This window comes from Cygnus atratus, chromosome 10 (genome assembly GCF_013377495.2).
Source record: "Cygnus atratus isolate AKBS03 ecotype Queensland, Australia chromosome 10, CAtr_DNAZoo_HiC_assembly, whole genome shotgun sequence".
NCBI classification, from domain to species: domain Eukaryota; kingdom Metazoa; phylum Chordata; class Aves; order Anseriformes; family Anatidae; genus Cygnus; species Cygnus atratus.
The window spans coordinates 6,907,168-6,930,998 of record NC_066371.1 but is presented as its reverse complement, the minus strand read 5'-3'; the positions used below and the strand labels follow the sequence as shown (position 1 = coordinate 6,930,998).

Genomic DNA, 23,831 nt, shown 5'->3' with positions numbered 1-23,831 from the left:
CAGTTGTCCCAAGCCTTCCAAATTCAGATCATCAAAACCAAACGGTTAATGTCACTAAGATTAACACCTGTAAAGCACTTTGAAGGAGAAAAACACTGCATAATCCCCAAATACTACATTATTTATAAGACGACCTGATTTTAAATGTAAAGTTTGGCTTATTTTTATCACAAAGAAAAACAAGTTCCTGCTAGCTTGCTTTACAAAACCAATTATCAGTGATCAGAGTATTGTACTGCATAACAATACACTGCATTGCCCCAAAAAGGCACATCTAATGCTCCGGAGCTGTTCAGAGGAAAATTAACTTGCACAGTGCATCGAAATGCATGCATATAAGCAATCCTAATAAGGGCTATGAACTTCAAACTTGTTATTAAAAATATCGCAACGTGTAACGTTTCCTTTATTTCATCTTTTCTTGACTTGAACTGATTTTTGTACCTGCTCCTTGATATACTGGTCCCTAACCAGACTGTAAGAGAATAGTAAATGTGACATCAAAACTTGCTTTAAACTTGTTTTAAAGTCTCATCAGCTTTTTTGGCCTTGTTTGAACATAATTCTGCTAAACAGAGAGAAGAGAACAGCAAAGACTGACTCAGTGGATTGGAAAAAAAGATGCATCTACTCCCAGACAAAGGTTCTCCAAACTCAGCTCCTCTCCTGCACCATAACTCATGGAAACTAGGCAGCTTGTGTTGAAATTATATCAAACCTGATGTAGTGTTTAAGCAATGTGTTTGTACTAGGATTATTTATTTTTTGAAAACAGAAATATAACATTGCAAAATGTTTAAAAATATTTCACTTTTATGCATTTTGTAGACAAAAACTTTACTTATCTGATTTCCTTCTTTGAAGGCAAATCTATTTAAAGGAAATAGTAACAAAATTAAACAACAGAAAATGATCGAAGGCAGATTTTTAAATGCCTAATAAGTTCCCAATTAAATCAGGAAATACGTAAGTCTGGAATCGCAAAGCAATAGCCCTGACATTACAAACAGAAAAAAAAAAAAAAAGAAAAGAAACAGAAAAAAAGAACTAGAAAAATAAATCTTGGCATTACACATGTACATATATTTCTTTAAACATGCTGCAATTCTCATTTTTTAACATAATTTACTAAATAAATATGTGCACCTGTGAGCGATCAAAAAAAAAAAGTATATCCCCACCTGTTATTTCTGGATGGTGTTAGTAGCACTACAATATCAGGCGTTTTACAGTGTGCACGTCAAAATAACCTGCACGGAGTGACAAACTGCTGAGAGCCAACAGGCCTGATGGGAGACACCTGAGCAGAAGGTACTGGGAGCACTGGGAGCTGGTGGTGGTTGACAGAAGGGAAGGAGGCTGAGGCAAAAAAGAATTGAGACGACTTGAAATGGGGTTTTCAGAACCGTAGAGGTGAGTTGAGCACACCATATGGCAGAGAGGAATTAGGTCTGCTCCTGCTTCTGGCGAGGGAAGAAGATGTCACAGCGTGGTGGGCTAGAAACCCACTGCAAGGGAGGGCTGCAGGACGATCCTTACCGGCAGCTCCGAGCTCAGAGAGGTGGATTTTCATGGGGGTGCCTGCGGATCCAAGCGTGGGACAAAGACCCCAGTATAATGCTCTGCTCCCTCTGTGCTGAGAACTGAAAACACTGCTGGAAACCCTGAACTTTCCTTCCCTTTCCAGAAGCTTTGGCACAGGCAAACATGCTCTGTGGTAACGGTCATCCGATTCCCAGGTTGTGATTTTGTCCTAAAAGCAGTTTGGACTCACTTCTCCTCTACTTCAGCAGCTGCTAAGGCAGTTTGAGATTTTCTGGCAGCTAGATGTGTAAGTGGCATGACTTTCAGCTCGCTCTTCACTGCAAGCCTAAAGGGCAAACAGAAGTGAGTGGCTTGTTCAAAACAGTTCAAGCCTCTACTGAATAGCTGATTGCAACTCTAATTACCATGGTTTTACATCATTAGGGATAGCAACTGAAAAGGAGCTCTAACTCCAACACTGTGAGATTAGACTTTTTTTTTTTTTGGCTCTTACCACTCAAGGATTGCTTTCCAACACTTTTGGTGGGGACAGGAAGGTAAAGTTCCCTTTCTGTGGGGGTAGAGGGATCTCAATAAACAAGTACAAAGACAACATTTTCACTTATAAAATTCAGACTGAGAGGGGTTTATGGAGGGGGCAGAAAAAAGGGAGGAGATGTCCTCTGAACCCAGCAGTGGTAATGGATCTCACTCGGTTTGGGTACTTGTGCTCAGTGTCGCTGTAACTTACGCCCAAGCATTGTATTTTGACACTCTAGATCTCAAAGAGCAGTCTGATTTCAATCACGCTGTTATAATGTGCGTGCAATTGTAAGTTGTTACGATATATTGTTTGTAAAGCTTTCCCACCATGTCTAAAGGATCTTCTAACTCTCTCTGCCCTGGCTGGGGGGAGCCTGAAGCTGCAGCCAGCAACATAAAGAAAAAGACAAAAATCTTTATATTATTATATTATGTTTCAAGGGCCTAAACACAAGATAAATAGAGAGAGAGGAAAAAAAAAAAGTCCTCCCATTTTAGGCTACTGAAAGACCCTCCGAGTCCAGAGCAGTTGAGTCCAGCACTCATTTTTGGCACAAGAGGAAGGAGTTAACTCCTCTCCATGGGAAGTGGTGGAGGTTAATTAGCCTCACACGCCAAGAGTACCTCTGGAACAGCAAGGGAGGCTTCATATAGCTAAGCAGACTTAATAGGTTTATTGCTTTCAAGCTCTGTGATTTCGTTCTGTTGCTATAAACCTCTGCTGTAGTTATATGTATCGCAAGGACCTTCTTAAGGCTGAGTCAAGGAGCAAACGAGCAGGGTTACCCAACAGGGGCCTCCCCACTCCTTCCTGCCTCATCTCTCCCCACAACCATCTTCCATTCAACAGAACCCGAAATAGAGATTTCACCACTGACTGCTTTTACATGGAGGTTAGCACTCAGGTGCCCACTGACGGCATTCACACGGGTAGATGTCGCTCAGTCTCCCCCTCCCATAAAATACACGTGGTTCTGAAACTCCAACAGTCGTACCATTTATGTCTCAAAAGAGTGATTTCTGTTCCCTGGTTTAATGTGAATTTGGCACTAGGGAAAGCAACCAGAAACTGCACTGATCTGCACGTGACATGTGAGTGACATCTCAACTGCACACTTTGGCTTTGATCTCCAATGACGTGGGAACACACCTTTGAGGGGATTACATAGATCAGGCTCAAGGTTTATGCTACTTTCAGCCTTCTGGTCAATAGAGATGCCAGCGAGCACCAACCGTGAATGCTTGGAAAGGAAACTGCCCATTCAAACCTGTATGCAAACTGCTCAGCCTAAGTCTTGTAACCCAACACAAAGCAGTCACAGTATTGTTGGATGATTTGTACTGAAGACTAACCTAAAATTGAAAAAAAAAATCCTTTTTAATTTGAGGTAATTTGCAAAATACATCAGTAAAACATGCAGCTGCTTTCACTGAGACAAATGTTAGTTCTTACCGACCCAGATAAATACAGCCCAGTAGTTTTTGCAGAATAACTTCTTCTGAAGCAGTCCCCTGCCCGTCCTAGCACAGACACAGCTCCCTGGAACAGAAGTCACTTGGGAAGCAAGGAAATTATTCTGACAAAATGTTGCTTTTATTCTAAATGGAATCTATGCAGAATGGTGAGGTATTTGAGAATTGCTGATTTCAGTCCATTACTCCGCGTCAACAAGATTTCAATGAAAAATGGATTTCAAGTGGCAAACATTACCTTTTTTGGGGGGGGAAAGTACTTTGTTTACTTGGTAGGTTCAATGTTTAAATAACCTTTTTCAGTTACAAATACTCAAAATAAAGATGTGCCTTTTTGTGGCCTTGTTAACAATAATTCTTCAAAATAAATGAGATGTGCAGTGGCATTGTGCATCGCAGGGACAAAAACCTCTCCTTAATTCTGCATTTTGTAACCAATAGCGCTGGCAGTTCTTTGTAGTCAGGCCTCGAATGGCCCTCCTGTGCTGTCAAGCATCTCTTCCTCCAGTGCAAGCACCGTGTCGTAACCCCTTCAAACCTGCTGAGCTTCACCTTCAGCCAGCAAAGGCTTCCTGCCTCCTCCAGTTGGACTTACAGACTCTGATGGGTCGGCACTTCCTTCTTATTACCGCTTTAAATTACTCACGGCCAGACAACACCCATTTGCTCCTCAGCCAAGATCTCTTTGGTTTAAGAATCTTCTCTCTCTCCTGCCTAATAGCTACAGACAATAATTTTCCCCCCTCTGTCCCTTCATTTTGCTAAGCAAAGGCAGCTTTTCAATCTGCTCTCAGGTACAGCCCAAGCAGCCATCCTGCCCCTGCCTCTGCGCCGAGTTCATCCTTCCTCAACCCCTCAAATGTTGAAGTCCAAACCGTGAGATGGGCTTAGGGGGTTTTTTCCAGCACTGTGTAGGGATGAGATAGGAAAACAACAGCAAGAATATAATCAAGCCCTAGGGAAGGGAGGAGAAAGGGGAAAATAAACTGAAAACAGAACATAGGTAAGGCCTCTCGAAAGCAAAAAAATGACATGACATCATCCCTCCCTTAATGTACCTTTCCCCCCCAAATCTCATACGAGTCCCACAAATGATTTTCAGATGACACACGAGCAGCTGAGCATGCAGAGGGGGCATTTCAGCTCCATCCTCCCTGAAACCCTCCTTCTGTTCCTCCCTCGGAGCACCTGCAGGACTCGCCTGCTCCCCCAAGCCAGCCTTACAGGAAATATTTCCCAGGCTGCTCTCAGCGGCTGCGGGTTTGCATTTTAACAATTAAACCTCGTTGTTGGGAGCGCACGAGCAGCTTGGAGCAGGCAGAGCTTTTCCTGTATATTACCCGTCTTTTGCTGATATTTTTCTGCCTGATTAGTAATCACTTCTGACAAATCCCTTCGACAGCTCTGAGCACCAGACGTAGTGTTACAGGGATGCTTCCTGCAATGCCTGGCTGAATGCAAATGCAAGGCTAATGCAAGGATGCCTGGCAGCATCTGAGCACTTTCTTCACTGGACACCAGAGGGAGGAGGAGGAAAGGACAACTGTCAGTGAAGCTAAAGAAGAACAGCTTCAGGAGCCCTGAATCAGGCACAGGGGCCAAATGCATTTCTGTAATCGGACCACAATAAACAGCAGCACGTTGTCTGGGGATGGTACTTCTGATAAAAGACTTAGCAGAGCTAACACAAGGCAAAATTTCTGGAGAGAGGACCCAAATGCAGCAGCACTGAGTGTTGAGTATGTTTTAGCCACCTCCATCTCGAGCTTTTAACAAACCTGACTGGTTCTGATGGTGGGCTACTACCGCTGTGTGTATTCTGCTTGGCTTGCGTGCCACAGCCTCCGTGCCTTTTAGTCCAGCTTTTTTCTGGGTGGGGGGGGAAAAAAACACATTTCAATGACTAACTGGATCCAGGGCCACCACAGTTTCAGAGTCCTGTATCATGAGAGCATGAAATTTGGAGCTGCAAGTGCTCTGCACTGAGAGAGAAATGTCAGGACCTGGAGGGAGGGAGGGAGGGAGCTCAAGGAGATTGATATGGCACCTACGTGGGAAGGGGACAGCAAATGTTCAACATGTGTTTAGTATCTCAATTCAATAAAAAATATATGAGATTCAGCAAGATTACCAGGGAACTATTTACTATCCTATTAAAACTCTGCTTTTATTTCCTCATCAAATCTTTTCATTACGCCTTCAAGGCACAAGGAGAATTATTAAATGTCAGCCACAATTCAAATAATTAATGTATGGTGGTACCAGATATATATGTGCTCTCAAGGAGGATTAATAATAGCTCCTATCTTTCTTCCAACCATATTTTTTCCAAAATACATATATTAATCATGAGACTGTGGTCCATTTTTTAAACCTATCTAGTACTGAAAGTCTCTAAGGAACTCACACCTCGAAAATTGCAGAACTCTTAATATATTCTGTTCTGTGCTTTTTAATTTACTACCAAAATACAAAAATACAGTAGGCACTTGCAAAGGAAGGAGTATAAGAAAGGCACTGCTTTCTCCGGGATTGCTATTAATTGCAGAATCGGTGCCCTCCAATCCTTGAAAGGACTTCAAAAACAGCAAACCAGAGTTGCAAATTCAGAAAGCAGCGTGCCTCCATTAAATGGACTGGCCTTGGTTGCCAACTGACTACAATCAAAACACTTTGGGAGGGTTTTAGAGAAGTGCTTTCATACCCAGCATTCCCCCCAAGGCTGCCTGGGGCTGCGTTCAGCACCTGCCTCTCAGCTTACCTCTGTCCCTGCAGCGTGCCAGCTGAGCACCCATGTGCTCATTTTTGCCATTGTCTGTGCAAAGCACCACATGGGACTGGGAGCACACTGGGGCTAGGGCTTTGCTCCGCCAGAGCTGCAGGGCCAGCATCAGGCTACTCCCTCCTTGCAGCAGGGAGCAGAGGCACAGGGGAGAGCTGGCCCCTCTGCTCTCGATTTTGTGCTCAGCAGCTGACCTGGACGACCCCTGCAAGCTCCACGCTCTCTCTCCCTGTAAGTTTAATCTGCAGACCAAGAGCCTGCTACGTGAGGCAGGGTGTGCTACTCTGTGGGTGGCAGAGGGCTCCTGCATGCCCATGCCCGGACTGCAGACATACTGACTGCAGGACACTTTTTGTACCTGCTGGTGCCCTCTCAGCAACGCAACCAAAAATGAGCTCAGCTCCCACTTGCCAACAAATGAATATGGCAAGAAGAAATATTTCAGTTGCTCACAACTTGGAGAAGTTTAACTCCTCTGCCTCCAACCCCAACTGTACCCCAGTGAAAAGTCCTTTCTATACTGAAAAGTCCATGGATATCTGTCTTTGGACACTGCAAATCACAGAACATATTACAAGCTTCTTTCACCCCTTAAAACAGCTCAGGAAATGTCCTTATTCTTTAAATGAATAAAGTTTTATGAGCAGATTGAGGCTTGTAATGTAAGTAAAGTTGTAGCCACACCACCCTCTTGCCCCCTACCAGAAGCCGTGTGTAGTGCAAGTGCGCACAGAAACTAATGCACATTCCCCTCAGAGCAGCATCAAAACCCCAATAATTTTAACCATCTATGTGACCTAACAACTGACAACATGCGGCAGTTCCTACACCTCAGGCCACAAACCATTTCAACAGAGAAGTTTACGAGAGCAGGTCTTTTGTGACACGCAAGGTTTTTTGTTTCGTTTCAAGGAGAAAGATTTGCAAGCAGTTTCGGAAACGTACCTCCTCGCTGCACCAGCAACGTGACTTCGCTTCCCTTGGGACATTCAATCAGCATATCCACCACCTGGTTGTGCGTGAGGCTCTGCACATTCTTCTTGTTCACTTCGACTATGAGATCGCCCTCCTTCAGGCCTCGGCACCGCGGGCTGTCCACGATTTGTTTCACTCTTTGGCCGCCCCCGCCGGGACTGTCTGCTATAGTAAAGCCAAAGCCCATGGGCCCTTTCACTATATGCACAGTTATCAGTTCAGGCTGCGTTGCTATCGAGGATGCCAAAGAGACCGTGTCATTGGGGTAGCCGTGGGGTCCGTTGGAGGAGACCTCAGCCGGGCTGCTGGGTCTCGCTTCCTTTGTGCCGTTTACTTTCCCTGTTTTACTGCTGTGGCTCGCCGGGGAGTCGTAGTTTTCCTGCCCGTTCACAATGATTGGCTCTTTGTCCAAAATCGCCACGGACGTCACCAGGCTCGTGTTGGGGTCATCGGGATCGAAGGGCAGGGGGTAGCCTCGGCACAGTTCCAGGTCCACGCTGGCACCGATGGGGATGGACTGGAAGATTTTCACTACTTGAGCGTGAGTGTGCCCCAGCACACAGGTGTCGTTCACGCTGACTATGACGTCCCCTGCAGAGGACACAGACAGACAGACCAATGCATACAGCAGCTTCACGTTTGTGCAGGAACGTGGGAAGTGGAGCCTGCGAGCTCTGGTCCACAGCACCCACAGGTACCACTCCGGTGAAGAGCAGCACCCAAACACTTTGCAAGGAAAAGGAGCAGTCACATTTGGGCAAGCAAGAATTATCTGCACATAAAGGATTCACGGCATAAAGCCTTCATGTACAGAAATGTTTTTGAAAGCAAAAGCGGAATTTGGCTGATGCAAAAATTAATAAATTCAAGCGACAATATATAGCCCATTTAGCAGTTATTGTGAAGCCCCAGCTCTCACTGTTACACCCTGTGCTACACTGACATACGATAGAAGCAAAACTGAGAGCATATGAGAGCTGTAACAGAAGGCTCAAATACCAACTGCTCAAAAACAGCACCACGTAGCATGTCTCAAGCGTACTTTAGCCCGAATTCTAGGTATGATTCACTTCTTTAAGGCTGTGGCTGCAAGACAAGGATCTTTAGCATGCGATGCGCAGGTGGGCACTCCTCTGCCCATATCCTGCAAGAAGCTGGGAGAAGGGGTGCATGCCATGGCAGATAAATACAACGTGCAGTGATGCAACCCTACAAAAACACCGAAGATTTAGAGTATACCCCTCAATGTATCCCACTTCCTTGCTTGCGAATTGGAAAGCCGAATGCCTTTCCCCCAAAACAAGGTGAGGACTAAAGGTCGTTAAGAATTGCACATAAAACCACCTGTAAAAACGTAAATCAAAGTGGTGGTGGAGATTTTGATTTAAAGTACCTGTTTCCATTTTGCCATCCAGGGCTGCGGGGCCGTCGAGCACCAAACTTTTGATCTGCAGAAATTCATCTGGTTCATCTCCTCCAACGACAGTGAAGCCAAACCCCCTGCTGCTTTTCCTTAGCTTAGTGTGGATGAACTTCCCTTTCAACTCCGAAGGGTTTCTCGTAAAAAAAGGTTTCCCTGTGTAGGAAGTTTGGAAAATCTATGAACAGGCAAGCAAGAGCATTTGATCTGTTTTTCCTCTGTCCCTTCCCGTTCTAACAAGTGCACAGACACAGCGGTGAGCCAGGCTGGGACCAAGCTTGGCTCTGCTGTCCTGGCACCTCGTTGCACTCCACCTGTTTCCCTGGGACCAATCATGCAGTAAAAGGAATGAGCAAAAACCTCCTATTACCAGCTGCTTTGTTAGCTGTGCTTGTGCATACCAAAGCCCCGAGGCTACACGGGGGGAAATATGTTTTTTTTGGGGGGAATGGAATATATTAAAGCTGGCAGTGCTGGCTTAGATACGTGTCTTATCTCTGTCCTGAGGTGGTTACATCCGTCCCAGTAAGGATGGGATGGGGGCAGCACATCTGCCCCCTACAAAGTCTGTAGTGAGAATTGCTGCAGAAATGAGTACCGTTGTTTTCCTCCCCTTGGCCTTCTCCCAACTCACCAAACAAAAAGCAGCTTCCGAGCTGCGGCGAGACACTGCTCAACCCTCCAGCACAATCCCCTGCCCACCCCGCCACCGCTACCGCCCTACGACCTCTGCTGAAAGGGCAGGGAGGTGCTGCTGTTGTGCTTCAGACCCTGCTTGATGTCTGACTCTCTTCTTTCTGCTCCTTGCCTGTTGCGGATAAAGCACTGCCGTTGTGAGGTACGGATCAAAGAGCACCCTGGGACCGGGGTGGCTGTGCCGGAGGCTGCTAAAGCTCTCCGGGATCACGGTTAAGAGAGAACAAGGCGCTCCAAAACCAAACGCGCATCCTCGCAGAGCACGTTGCACAGCCTTGGAGGAGGAGTCAGAGCTGCTGTACTTCACAGTGCCAACACTAAACACCTTTGCACTTGTTTTTAATGCTTAGAGGGGAAACGACTGTGCCACTAAGCCCTCTGGTGACAGCTCCGGGAGCAGCAGCGTGCGGCGCAGCCAGGAGAGCTGGCACACACTCAAAAAACCTCGGCGGCATAGCCGTGGGGCTCTGCTCAGAAAGCAGACCTTGAGCGAGGCTTGTAAGCCTTTGACTGGGGGAAAAAAACAAAACAAAACAAAAAAAAACCGTACATTTGAAGATTATTCATGAGGGGGAAGTGCGAGGATTCATACTCTTCTGCCTTTGAAGGGTAGCGCAGAAATCCCGCACACCGCGGGCAGGACCCAAGGTGCAGAAATGTGCCTTGATTGCTGAGTGCAGCCCAGCCTCGCTGGTAAAAACACAGCTGAGAGGAAGCATGTAGCAGGGCTTGGTCCTCTGCTAATTTCTGGTTCAAAAGCTGAACAGGACAGGCAGAGCTTGCCAGCTTCTGCATACAAACACAGCGTGAACTCGCCCTGTAGTAACAGCGGGTGGTAGCACCACAGGCTATGTCCCACCTACAGCATTTGGGAGGGGCTCACATTTTAAATGAGTGTATCCACAAAATCCCAGCTGGAAGAGCAGTGCCAGAGGCACAGGGAGGGCTCCTTGTGCCCACATCCCCACCAGCAGTGCCACCGGTGGGAGATGGAAACCCCTGGGCATGAGGCAGGAGGACAGGGAAGCTGGAAATAGCTGCTGCGAAAGGGGGAGCGAGAGAAGGAGCAGCACTGAGAAAGAAAGAGGAAGGAATGGAAGAGAGGGAGTCATCAGTGGGTATCAGGGCACATCACTCAGAGTGGTGCTGAGACACACTAACACTTTCTTGGAGTGTTGCTGTAGGATTTTGGTGGATGGCAGTCAGGAGCGGGTAGAGAGCTGAGTGGGGCTCCTAATGGGTCCTTTGCATTGCCATGCATGGGTGCTTGGGCAGCCCTGCTCCTTCCTGACAGTGTGAAAGGCAGATGTGGCATTCGGAGATGGCTCCTTGGAGAGGACTGGCTATCTGGGGGCACTCTGATGAGATAACAAACACCAGATGCCTGGTGGGCAGGGCACTGCCCCCAGACCTCCTGCGTTTTTCCTTGCTGCCAGTCTGGACTATCCTAACACACTCTGATAACCCTTGTGAATGTGCTGGGGGGTTTGGATACTGTCAAATCGGGAACAGCTATTTCAGAAGGTCAGATCTGCTGCCACCTGTAGCAGAGAGCACGCCCTGGCTCTTCATGGCAGAAAAGGCAACCCAGGATCTCACTTGTGAGAATTGCCTTTGGAGACCGTGGCTGACCTGCAGAGCTAGAGAGTTATTTCCCAGCTCCTGGGGCCTGTTCCCGTGGCTCTGCCAGGATGACATGCTCCTGTGTCCCCTTCTCTCACCTTCCTCATCCTCTGGTTCCTGCACACCAGGGCAATGCTGCACACGTGCGATGCAATTTAGATGTCGCTAAAGATGCAGCTTGCTTACAGCCACTTGTAACCAGAGAGCACTTGTACTGCAGCAGGTACAATTGAAACTCTGCTCTTGCTGGCAACCTGATCCAAAAACTTTTCCACTCATGCTGCTAATCCAGGAATGATTCCTGTCCTGTCTGGCAAGGTTTTTAAGACAAGCCACTGTTCTGTGAGGGGCTGGCCGTACACAGACCACCGACACTAATAAAAAGGGCTGTAATACCCTATAGTGCTTGCACACATTTAATTCAACTTCAAAGTAGGTCCATAGTATTTGGACCTAATATCACTCCCTCCTCATCACTCCCTCCCAGCTCCTACCCCTTTCACATTAAAGGCATTCAAACTTAAATTTTCACGTGGATGTCTGTGTCTTCATCATATTAAAATATGGGAAGATTTTGTGTTGATTTGGGGAGGGAAGGTTGCCCTGTATAAACAGAAAAAAAATTGTTTGCTCTTGATCTTACTATAAGAGCCACACTGTAAACTCAGCAGTGTTTACAAGATATAAAAGTCTAATCCTTGCTTACCCATACAGCTTTGTAGAAAAAGTTCTCCTCCCATTTGCACTTGCATCCACCAGCAGCAGTTGCTGTTAAAACCCACTGATGTAACTCATGCTTTCATGCCTTTTTAAAGATTTGGAACACTACATGGGAGAACAGTTGCAATCCTTTTTTCACGCAGGTAATCTCATTTGCCTCTCACATTTGGCAACAGATGTCGTCTTGAAACAACTAGTCTCAAAGTCTAGGGTAATTCAGATGAGCAGGCACATGCCCTGGTGTATGACACTAGTCATGGAGATACTCCCTTTACTGTGGCTGAGGGAATTTAATTTGTGTGAAAAAAACTTGTTGCACTTTTACAACTGGTTTCACAAGGTTGTTACCTTGCACTGGTGCTTCCCGAACTGCCTCTTGGTTGTTTGAAACATGGTTTGGAGCAGCGGGTGGTGGGAGAGATGGACACTCCTCTGTCCATTCTGGAGAGGGCAGAGAGGGAAATATTACTTGTTTCACATCAGCACTACGAGTTCGTGCATGTACACACACTGGGAGTGTAAGGTTTGAGCACAGGAAACATGAGAAGCATGGCAAGAGTGGAAAGAGTCACGGAGAGAAGAAATAAAATGAATGGGATGTTCAAAAACCTGTTCTGGAGGACTCCCTGTGTCCAGGTCAACTGCTGGGATACGCTACCTCACGCTCATACTTGGGACTTCATTTGCATCTAGGTAGTCTCAGTATTTATATTAAATCTGTTCCTCACAGCCCACATCTGTTCACCCTGACTGTTAAGTAGAAGAGATGATGTTGTGGCAGGAGGAATGCTGAGGCCTAAATCATGCCCCCCTTGGACAGTAACTGTTGTTGAATGAGGGATGGGAAAGCTATGAAAGTACCAAAATAAACCCACGGGCATCTCACTGCATTTGAACTGCTTTAGAAAAAAAAAAAAAGAAAGAAAAAAAAGGAAAAAAGCGTTCTGAAATCATGAAATTACTTTAGATACTAGAGCTTGACAACATCCAAAATCCTTGGGTCAAGAACTCCCCCATGTAGAAAGGTTTCTCTACTGTACGTGTAAAATGCCTGCTCCTCATCCCCTTCAGTATACTACATGTCCCAGTGCAGATTGGAACAACACCAGCTATAGTGAGCTACTCGATACAGCAGATTAAAGAAGAAAACGTGTACTTTCATTATTTCTCGGAAGCCTAGAAACTTCCCAGAAATAAAGGCCATTAAAAAAAAAAACAAAACATCTCTCCCCATTACAGGCCTGAAAGCTAGGACATTTAAGTGGTTAGATGATTTAGATTTTCTTCATCTTATGTGAAGGGCACATGCAACTTTTCTATGCACGTCATTTTGCCTTTAAATGCTCTAAGGCCTCAAAATGAAGGACAAAAACACTGGCACGGTGCTGCCAAAGTGTGGGAAGGCACATTCCCCCAAGAAAACCCCAACCACCAAGCCCTCGGTGGTGCCAACCTTCGGGTGGCTGTTGCTGTTGCTCAAGCTGTTTCTTCCTCTTCGCTTCAAGAACTGGGTTTTCATATTGTGTCTTCCGGTTGATGTGGCTGGGGAAGAAAGAGAGCAAAGAATTAGGAAATCCTTTATGTGACAAGCAGGAATGACGATCAGGTATTAAACTCTGCTGAGGAAAGGAGTAAAACTCCAAATGATACAAACAGCAACCTATGTGGAGCAATGCTCACCTAATTGTGCCAAAAACATACTTAAGAAAACAAGCGGATTCCAGTCTTGATACGATGCACTGGCTAATTCCTTCAAATACATTAAAATAATGATCTGTTCTGTAAAATAGTGAGATTAAAGCACGAAAGGTGCCCTTGCCTGATTGTATTTTAAAAGACAGGCCTGTATCATCCCCACTTTAATCTGATTCCCGTAGGTGCAGTCATTCCCTGGCTCACTGAAGTTAAAAAAAAAGAAAAAACAAACACAAACCCAATACCTGCTAACATCTGCCAGCTACCTGATCAATGCACACTATTAATAGAGTGTCTTAAAAATATCTGCTGGGATGCAGGCTGTGGGCTGAAAAGCTGGGCTCTGAATGGATCAAAATATTCAGCACTGGCCACCAGCAAACACTCCCTGCTGAAACCAGCATTTGGTGAAACATCAGCTGCTCTCCTTCAAGGGCCATTAGGGTGCTTTTGACCCTTACAAAGTGTTTAGAGCTAACACTTCTTATCAATTTCAAGAAGAAAAAAAAAAGAAACAACACAAGAGTAAAAGTTTCTCCATCACTACAAACGCTTCCTACTGCCAGGGGACTGGTAGTGTTAATTGCATTTGCTTAATGCACACATCTTTGTGTCCAAGGCAAAGTTTACCTTTAAGGGCTTTTTCATTTTATAGTCTTTTATCCCACATGTCTTTATTAAAAAGCAAACACATTTTCAAGTAATTATGATACAAGCATTGTAGAGTGCTGTTCAGAATTTTTCTGCTAAAGATCAATATTTAACCAAACAAAGAAGCAGGTAAAACCTAGTTCGTGAATTTTGTAAAAGGTTTCCAATTTCAAGACAGCTTCAGAAACTTAAGAATAATTATAAGGATTTCAAAAAGTGCTACAATTTAAACTTTTTCATCATAAAGTTGTTTCTCAAAAAACTATTAAGTAATAATAGAGGAGTGCCTGAACTGGAAGGGACAGAGACAAACGCTCAAATTATGAGCATCTTGCTAGCTTATAGATAGTAAGTAAAATAAACTTACGTCTCATTGCTGTTACTTTTCTATTTAATTACAGCAGTAAGGAGTGCCACAGAACTACCAGACAAGTATATATAAAGTGACAAGAAAAAAGGGTGGAAAGACCTCTTGGCATGGGATTTAATAGCCGAAAAATATTCTCGATGTCTTTGGTAAATAAATGTCAAGCCTTAATTACACAGTTTGCTAACCCTGTTTCCCTAGGCACAGATGGTAGGGTCAGAACTGAGCCAAAGCAGACAGAAATTGTATTGCATGTCTATTCTGAGGGCTATCGTAAGCCACCCTAGCAGACAAGAGCATACACATAATTAAAAATTCATTTTATGGGGTCAATGATGAAACAAAACTCAGCTCTCCAGTTTCCCAAGGGAGCGGTCTGTCACCTAGATGGAGAAGAAGCTGTTCTAATTCTGGAGAGCGTCGCCCTGACCCCATGACTCTAGTCACAGCAACGCAGCCCGGTGCAAGAACCTCTGCTGTGGCTGGGCGGCCACGCAGGCTCCTCCATTCCTCCTCGGGAGCCACTTGAGGGGAACGGGCAGCCTGCTTTGCATGCCGGTACTGTGAGCAGAGTGCTGGATGAAAGGGATCGAGCTCGGCTGATTGCACGCTTGTTAGTGCTCTATGGACGAAGGCATTTTGGGAGATGCTGGGGCTCCTGCACGCCCTGCCCCTGGGGTGCTCCTGCCTCCCCTGAGCAGGGTGCTGAGCAGAGCCCACCCGAGGATGGGGAATGCAAGGCAGAGGAAAGCCTTTCTTCACCCACCAGCCACCCCAGACCCGGAGAGCAGCACTTACTCTACATAGTAGACACCATATACGGGATCCTCAATTTTCTCCCAACCAGCAGGCAACTCTGGAAATAGAAAAAGCATTACTGAAGCCTCCATCGCAGGATCTTTTTCTGGCAGGTACCTGCTCTTGCTCAGCATACACTCAGCAGCAGCAACAGCTCAGATATTGCTACAGACGCTTTCCAGAACGATCACAGCATTCTTTAAAGGCTGGCGTAGCGCTGCACTGACATCTCAACCTGCCCCATTGGTGCCGTGTTAGCGTGGGAAGATGCCCCAGCCAGTCAATTTCAGATTTGTTTTTTGCATCAAATGAACAAATGATCAATAAATTTCCTTTCTGGGAGTGCCTCAAGTATCCTCCCGGCTTGACCATCACAGGCAGAGTGGCCCTGGGTGGAGGCACTGCAGCAGAAATGGATGGACACAGGCTACAGGCCAGATTTATGTTAACACCAGCACATGAAGATGGGTAAGGTTACAGCAGGCAATTGTAGCAGGCTAACAGAAAGAGCACTTTTATCTTCTGTACCAGGGCAGGGCCATTTATGCTCAGCACTGATGATAAAATTATATTTTTGACACATTTCCCAGGGATTTACATTGCATTGCTCAGCCCCAAGTCCAACGTAAAAGTGCATCTTGGAACGGGACAAAGGGAATTTAACGTAAACACCCGGCATATGGAAACCACCCAAGTGGGGCTGGCACACACAGATGTATTTCACTGCATAGTACTTAATGTAAAAACACATATTGCCATAATCACATGTAACAGAGGTTTCCTTTTTTAATTAGCATAATTAACAAAAAACAGTTCTGAAGATGAAATTAACATTTGGAAATGTATCCACTTTTGTTCTTGTTGATTTTCTAGACTGCATATAGTACTTTAGCTATAATTAGGGAATGTAATAAAATCTCTTCAGCATCCAACTGAGGGTTATTAAAGCTGTATGTATTACTTAAGGGCCTGATCCTTGTCCCACTCATTTGAACACAATGTTCCCATTGGCTACGGGTACTGAAATAATCATCAGATAGTGTGGTACGTTTATGCAATATTGTAATTCAACTCAAAAGAAAGCTCCACCATGCTATGGATTGTGCAAGTGTGCTCCCTGCCCCACAGCCTCTGCACATTCATTCTTTTAAAAAAGTCATTGCCAGATAACATAAGTTCACATATCTGACGCAAAATAATTCCTCAAAATTTATCACTAAACTGACGAGACCAACAGTAAATAATCAGTGCTTGTTTATTATCAAATGCAAAGATTTATTTTCATTAATGGTATCAATTTCTCAGCCAATACAATCAACAATGGCCCAATTAATTAGAATAAATGTAATTATCTAATTCTGCCTTAACAGACTTTAGCTCTGTTGCCATAAGGATAGAAACATCTCCAGACTGGAGACGAACAGAATCTATACAAACACACATGGACTAATTACTCAAAGTTTATGTTTGTGTTCGGAATTGGCTGAAGATCAGATTAAATTGATTTCAGGGTTTTTGCTCCACATGTGCCTTATTTGCAGATATAAGGTAGGTTTTTCATTCTTATCATTATTTCATCCTTACTGGGTTTAACATCTTTGGATTCCTTGAGACATAAGCAATTAAATGCAAGCCAGTGCTAAGTTTTGGGCATAAGAGTGCTACACAAGTTTATCAGAAGACTGATCTGAAATGAATGCTTCAGAAACTGGTATTTCTCCATGCCGTGCAAGGAAGACGACTGCATGAGAGTAAAAGTTAGAAAGCAAACGGCCAATCTTGAAAGTCTTTTTGCAAAGACAACGCTCTGGTTTGCAAAGGAGTCCCGTATGGTGAAAGCATTCCAGGGCTGGCTTAAAGAGTTTCCGTGCAGCTAAATTAAGACCTAGCAAGCAATCAGGAAAATTGCAAGTTGTGGCAGCCATTTCATTCTTAATTTGCACTGCGGTGAAAGTAGTATGGTAACAACCAAGCTGGGGGTGGGGTAGGGTGGGGGGAATTAATGGGGGAAGGGAGATGTAACGCACAAATGCCTTGAAACGAGTTTTCCACAATTTTGCTTGCTTAGTAGCTTTTGTTGATTTTGGACTATTAAGTGCTTTTGATTTTTACAGTTCAAACAAAAATGCTTTGCTTTGCTTCTGTTCAGAACAGGTTTTCGTATTAAATTTTACTTTTCCTTTTCTTTTAAAGAACTTTCATGGAAAGTCAGAAAATCAGCACTTTCCTTAACCCCAAAACTGGTATTGTGCCCAAGTCATTTCAGGCTCCTGGACAGTTTTCTATCTCTGCAGCTTCCCATTTGAGGAATGTGTGTCTAGGTTTCTAGAAGTAGCAATACAAAAAAAAATGGCAATTTTTAACACATTACTTGCTGATTACGTAAATGCACTTTTGGACTTCTAAAAGCCTACGGAAATTTCTCTAATGCCAATAATCTCCACAGCCATCCAAAACAGTAATTTTTATGCCATGTTGCACAGTCTAGCTTCTCAGCTGCTTGAAATTATTCATCACCTTTCTCTACCTCTCCTGCCAAACTGAAAATGACCCAGCGTATTAAAATTTTTCATAAATTTAAGATTTCCAAAAACATTTTGCATCATTAGGAGTCTGAGTGAGCCATACAGCTTTTAATTTGGTACACCCACGCAGCACTCTGAAGACTCAGAGAATTTGTCAGCAGGTAAATTCAATGGACAAATATCCAATCTCACACTTTTAAGACTGGGGTAAATACATAGATTCCTACTGAGATGCTCTTGTTTAGTATCCTATCCTACAGAGGGGATAGATGGAATCCTACAAAGAAAATCCTCCAACAACCAGGGATTTTAGTCATTCCCACGCATCACATAAAGCAGCTGGAGATGACTTCAGTGTACCCAGCTCGTACTGCTCCCCACATAGGTGAGTCCAGGAGGATCTGCCCAAGTGTATGACAAATTCTACTCCAAAGGCAAATTTTTTTGCGTAAAGAGAGAGGTGATAACATAAGGAGAGGTGATCTATAACTCCATATGCAGTCCATCTCTTTCAAAAGGTGTAAAAATGTTTCAATTTTTGATTTTCTCATATTTATAAAAAAAACTGCAGATACACTACAGAGCTAAATATCCAGCAGCACTACGTTAATGCTAAGCACTGATGCACTTAGTGAGTAGGCCATATGTCTTCATGTCCCCTCACTAACTTTGCTGTAACTGAACCATTTGAAAATGTCTTTCTTCACACTGCAATATTTGCTAATCTCAACAGCATATCAATGGGCTGTGATCTCAATAAAGCTTATCTGCATTAAAACAAAGAGAACATCTCATGATGTTCAAGCAAAACACTTGTGTGTTTAAGTGCCTGCAGAACTGGGGTCAGGCTTATCAATTAATGAGTTTCTCTGCATCTGTTTTTCAGCCTTTCTTCTCATGCATTATTCCAGGTATATTATCTAAAAGAACAGTTCCTGGAGAAGTGTTAAAAGTGAGTCAATAGCTGCTGGCTGCCAATGCCATATCAATCACACCAAAGCGGGACGCAGAATAACTTGCAAGTCATTACAGAAAGCGGAGGTTAATTCTCTGGTAATACAATCCTCCAGTATGCAGAACTATGAACTGTAAATACAGTCGTCTTTAAAGCAATAATAGTGGAAACAAAATCCTATGCAATCTCTTATGCCTTTCAGCTTTCAAAGTGCACTAGAGCATAGCTGAACAGAAATAACAACTACCCCCACCATCAGGATAACAGAACGAGCACCGCTGAGATTAGATATCAAGACAGCACACTTCACAAAAGGATGCAGCAAATAAAAATGTACCACATCACTGAAAATCATGTTTTTAAAATCACCTACTGAGGCAAAATGTTCTGCTATTTCATTCACAAGCTCAGCAAAAGCAGCCTGTGTAATACTTAAACTTTCTAAATCACACTTTGTTTCTCTCGTCTGGCAAATATATTCGTCCTTCAGCTAATTGATTTCAACTTTGGCACATTTGAACCTTTCCCTGAAGCCAGTGATACCAATGTAAAAGCCCCTAACTTCTACAGAGTCCAGAAGGAAGCAAATTCAAACAAACTTTGCAAAATTAAGGCCCTCTAGCTTTCCTCAAACTCTGAATCAGTACAAAAACTACTGTAGATCTGAGACTAGGGGAAGACTAATACCTTTATGGGCTAGGGAAGTTTTGTTGCTAAATTAGGCTTGTTGAAATGAAAAACAAAATTGAAAGATGCAAAATGACACAAAGGAGAAAGCAATTAAAGGCTTAAAACTGTGCAGTTGAAGTCACACATCAAAACAAGAGATGGATGATTTACCTAGTTCACTGTCCAGTTCCTCCGTGTGTACCCCTTCTTCTCCAAGGGAAGAGCAGTAAATGAGACAGAAAAAATTAAAAGAAAATTTCAGATACCAGCACCAAGCAAGAAATTCCCTCCAGCAAACAGCAGAACAAGCACTAGTTTTCCAGATTGAGCCCAAGCTTTCCATTTATCACATTCCAGTGACCAGAATATTGATGGATTTCGTGTATATAATGAAAGAACTGGTTCTTGCGTTAATAGAATATATGTATCAATTGACTATTTTCATGCCACGGTTTGATGTGGCAAGGTAATACATTTGTGTTCTTCTCTCTGTAGTGAAGCTTCTCCCTCAGATCTGCATGGGCCGACCTTCATAATCTTTTCTGTAGACACAAGGATCTATCAGAAGGCCAGACCTGAATACCAATGAAGAAATCTGAGAGGAAAAACCTTGTATCTAAATAAGAACTAACGTGGCAAGGTTTTCAAGAAGGTACCTAAATTTGTGTGCATACAAGGTCCAATTGACTTCATTTTAACTGCTGGGATGATTTAAGATAGGCACGAAGCAAAGTGCCTCGTTTAACTGGAGTCACAGGCCCATACCAAAGTCCTGATGCACTGGTGAGGCAAAGACAGGAATTCTCCATTTTTAGAGGCACCTGGGACAAAGACCACAATTTTTCAAACACACAAACCCATCAATATTCACTGTTGCTCCATTTATCATTATCTGCTCCATATTCATAAGTTAACAGTGACACAGATGATTAAAGTATTGCTTAGCCTATAAATAATAATAATGCAGTCAGAAAATGAAGGATGATGACAAACCCAGAACAAAGATGGTAAAAACAATCTTGGACCTAGTACGGTAAGGTATAAGCCACGTAAATGAATGACAGAAGCAAACAGAAGATGTAGTGTCATGGCACTGCTTTTGAAAACTTGGATACCTAAAAACACTTCCACAACCTGCAACAGATTCTACCCAAACAGTTGTTTAGGAACATTAACATGAAATATGATCTGCAATTTCCTTTGATAGCCTAAACAACTCAAACCTACCCGGAACTGGCCAGGGACACACGTCCTGACGAAGAAAGAACACAAGACAACTGCCACCAAACAAGTCTGAAAAAACATCTAACATTTATAAAAACCACAGACGGGATGGGGTCAAGCCTGAAAACTCACGCACACACACAGAACACAAACAAAATGGAGGCGTCCCACTGACTTCAGTGGAAATACACCCGACGGCGACCCTTGCCAAAAAATGTCAAACTTCCACGATGCAGTAAAAATAATTTTCTCTCTTTTTAGTGCTTTGAAATATAATTATTATGTGTGAAGCAAGATCGGAGCAGCCAAGCAAAACAGTGCAGTGCATGGCTGCACCTAGGAAGCAACTGTTTTAATTACTGAACGTTAAAAATGTTCATTAATGAGCAACTTAGTGAATGAAGTGAAGGGGCACGTGGGAAGATGAAATTAGCTAATTTTAAGGACCTGATAAACAAAAATGCTGCAACTCTGTAAAATTACGAATTAAATACAATAAATTACCCAGCTGCATGTTTCCAATCCCAATTAAATAAATTATCCCAATGCTTGTCTTGTAATTGCTGAGAGGACAAGAGGTTTAAAAGACTTTCCCTTCTGCAAGGGGACGTAAAACTGTTGAGCGGAGTTGCTCAGCCACCCGCTGCTGGCTCATCCTGCCAGCTGCTCCTCGCCCCGGCTCAGAGCACAGCGCGGGGCATCACCAGGGCTATCGGCGTAGCGGGAATCTTGCTGGCACAGAAAGCCAGAGCAGAAGCTGTGCTTCAGGGAAAACTGCCCTCCGAAAGAAAAAGGCTTGTGCTGAGACTTTGCAACCTCCTCCTGAAATTGCCAGCAACGCTTAACTGCAAGGAAGAGGGAGCTCTGCCTGCATATGCTCCGATTTAATTTTGTTCCCGTTCTGATTACCCGCTGACATATCCATTTTTAGGCCCAGAGCAAGGCCTTCATTAATCCAGCTCCCTCCGCTCGCTCCTTGACAGCTGACGCCAGCTGCTGAGGATGTGAAGCAGGCGTCTCAGCTCAGCGTGCCCGTGCTCGGTCGGTGCCTGAGCTCTGCACATCCTCGCGGGTTGGGTGCACACCGCTGCACTGCCCACAAGAGAGCTGGTGACCTGCTTCGTCATGGCAGCGAAGGCCGCACAGACAACTTCTCCCATCCTGCAAAATCTCACACGTGAAGAAGAGGAGGAGGTTGGAAAACTGCACGTGCAGAAATAGTAACAGCAGTTCTGGGGGCCAGGTTTGAACCTGCCGGTAAAAAGGTTGAGCTGAATTGGTCCTTTTCCAAAATAAAAATGTAACGCTAGTGAGCTGACTCACACCAGTAGGAGGTTAATCATATCACGAACATTAATTTTACAAGGACAGCAACAACACTGATGAGATAAACCTTTCAATTTTTACTATCTGTCTACCATGATACCATTGTGTTAGTTGAAACTATTCACTAGAACATCAACACCTTTTCTGGTCAGTAGACCAAAATTTCCACATAGGTTTTTCCCAAATGTCTGAATTATTTTTATCATGAGTCCCTTTTTCTTCCAGTGCCTCCTTAAGGATGCAGGGAGAGAACCTCCTTTAGCAGTCCTGCATTTGGCTGCTCTACATTGGACAGTGGCTTGCATTTCCAACATCTCAAGGAATACAAAATTACCTCAGTGCAAACAATCAGTGGCAGAAATCTACAATTTCAAATGGAACTTGTCTTCAACAACCACAACACTAAGTGCGCTGTCAGAATTTAACATTAAAAGTGAAGCAATTGAGTTATTTTTGCTCAAACAAGGAAATAAAAACACAACTCTTTCAATTCATGTAAAACAGGCAGTTGAAGCGTAACACAATGGAGCACGCAGAGCCTCAGCCGCTTTCCTCCTACACAGCGATCCAAGGAGTGAGCGTTCGAGAGCTCCGAGGCTCGTTCAGCACCAGCGACTATTTAAATGCCTTTGCAAAAACAGAGGCCTCTCACTTTGACCACCTCTCACTGATTTTTATTAAACGATCTGCCATCTCGACAGCTTACACACACAGACAGTGATTTTACAACATAATGAATATTATCTCTATGTACTTATAAACCATCTTATTATTATTTACACATTTCTGAACACAGTACCAAAAAGGGAAAAAGGAAAGGGAGAAAGCCAAAGGATGAAACACATCATTATTTAACTATTTTCAGTCTCTTACCATCATCTTCACATTCTTCTAGAGGCTTTTGCTGTTTGTTCAGGCACCGTGGATCTAGCCAAGATGTTGTTTTTGTATTATGGCTGGAAACCAAAAATGGAAATATGACCTTTGTTAATAAACCAGAGCTGAAGTATCAGTGACAGAAAAGTATATATCCTCCTTATTATTCGATAGACCTAAAGGCATACTTTTACCTCAGAAAAAGCAGCATTACAATCTGATGTTCTGCAAACTAGTCTACCAAAATGCATGAATCTTGGCATTGAAAGGTGAAAAACAAAAAGCTAAAATACAAAAATTAGCATTTCTGACTGGCAGGATGTATGTGAAAGTTGCCAATATTATAATATGAATTTCCAAACTTTAGTCTTGGTGGTTTGTTTCTCAGTTCCAGGAACTGTCTCATGAGCCATTTGCCTCTCGATGAAAAGACAGAAGAGAAATTTCCCTTCCACAAAAGATGCAGTGACCTTTCTCACTGCAAAAGACCCCTAACATTTGTTTAGACTTGGCCCATGCGTTAGTCAAAAGCAAAACTTCCAGTGACAACTTTTAATTACACACACAAAAATGTCAGAGCCTTTGATGGAAGTCAAACAGCTTCACTTTCAACTCTTCCTTCTCACAAGTCCCTTGGCAGTACCGTGATGCCAGTCCCAGTGGTGAAGGCTGCATTGCCAAAAAGCTTTAAATACATTTTCTAGAAATTATTTTCTCCCTTCATTTAATTTGCATGTGGAGACAAGCTTGTAATACAATGCCTCTTCTGCAGCCTGATGTCATCTTAGACGGGACCTGCAAAGACAAACCTCTGGTCCCTGAGGTATCATTTCTCTGACTTAGCCTGTAACACTGCTTAAGAGCTTTAGGTTTCAATACCATAGTAATGCTATTTACTTCTCTTTCAAGGTCTCAGAGAGGTTTACAAACTTAACCTTAGCCTCACACCAGGCTCGTGACATAGGAAATGATGTAAAGAGAGCTGTGAT

At 43.8% G+C, this 23,831-nt stretch overlaps 1 protein-coding gene across 27 annotated transcripts in view; it reads right to left on the bottom strand.

Moving 5' to 3' along the window:
- The window catches only part of MAGI1 (membrane associated guanylate kinase, WW and PDZ domain containing 1), a 326,290-nt gene that overhangs the window by 47,377 nt on the left and 255,082 nt on the right, over window positions 1–23,831 (bottom strand). For 18 of the 27 annotated variants that reach the window (XM_035546638.2, XM_035546640.2, XM_035546642.2 and 15 more), the window contains exons 6-11: window positions 22,840–22,922; window positions 19,588–19,626; window positions 15,268–15,325; window positions 13,210–13,298; window positions 8,691–8,873; window positions 7,268–7,888 (exon numbers count right to left, since the gene is read on the bottom strand). In XM_035546638.2, coding sequence (XP_035402531.1) covers window positions 7,268–7,888; window positions 8,691–8,873; window positions 13,210–13,298; window positions 15,268–15,325; window positions 19,588–19,626; window positions 22,840–22,922 — 1,073 coding nt within the window. Of the gene's footprint in view, window positions 1–7,267; window positions 7,889–8,690; window positions 8,874–12,104; window positions 12,198–13,209; window positions 13,299–15,267; window positions 15,326–19,587; window positions 19,627–22,839; window positions 22,923–23,831 lie in introns of all 27 variants that reach the window. The other 9 variants (XM_035546639.2, XM_035546645.2, XM_050712790.1 and 6 more) reach the window with 2 other exon arrangements.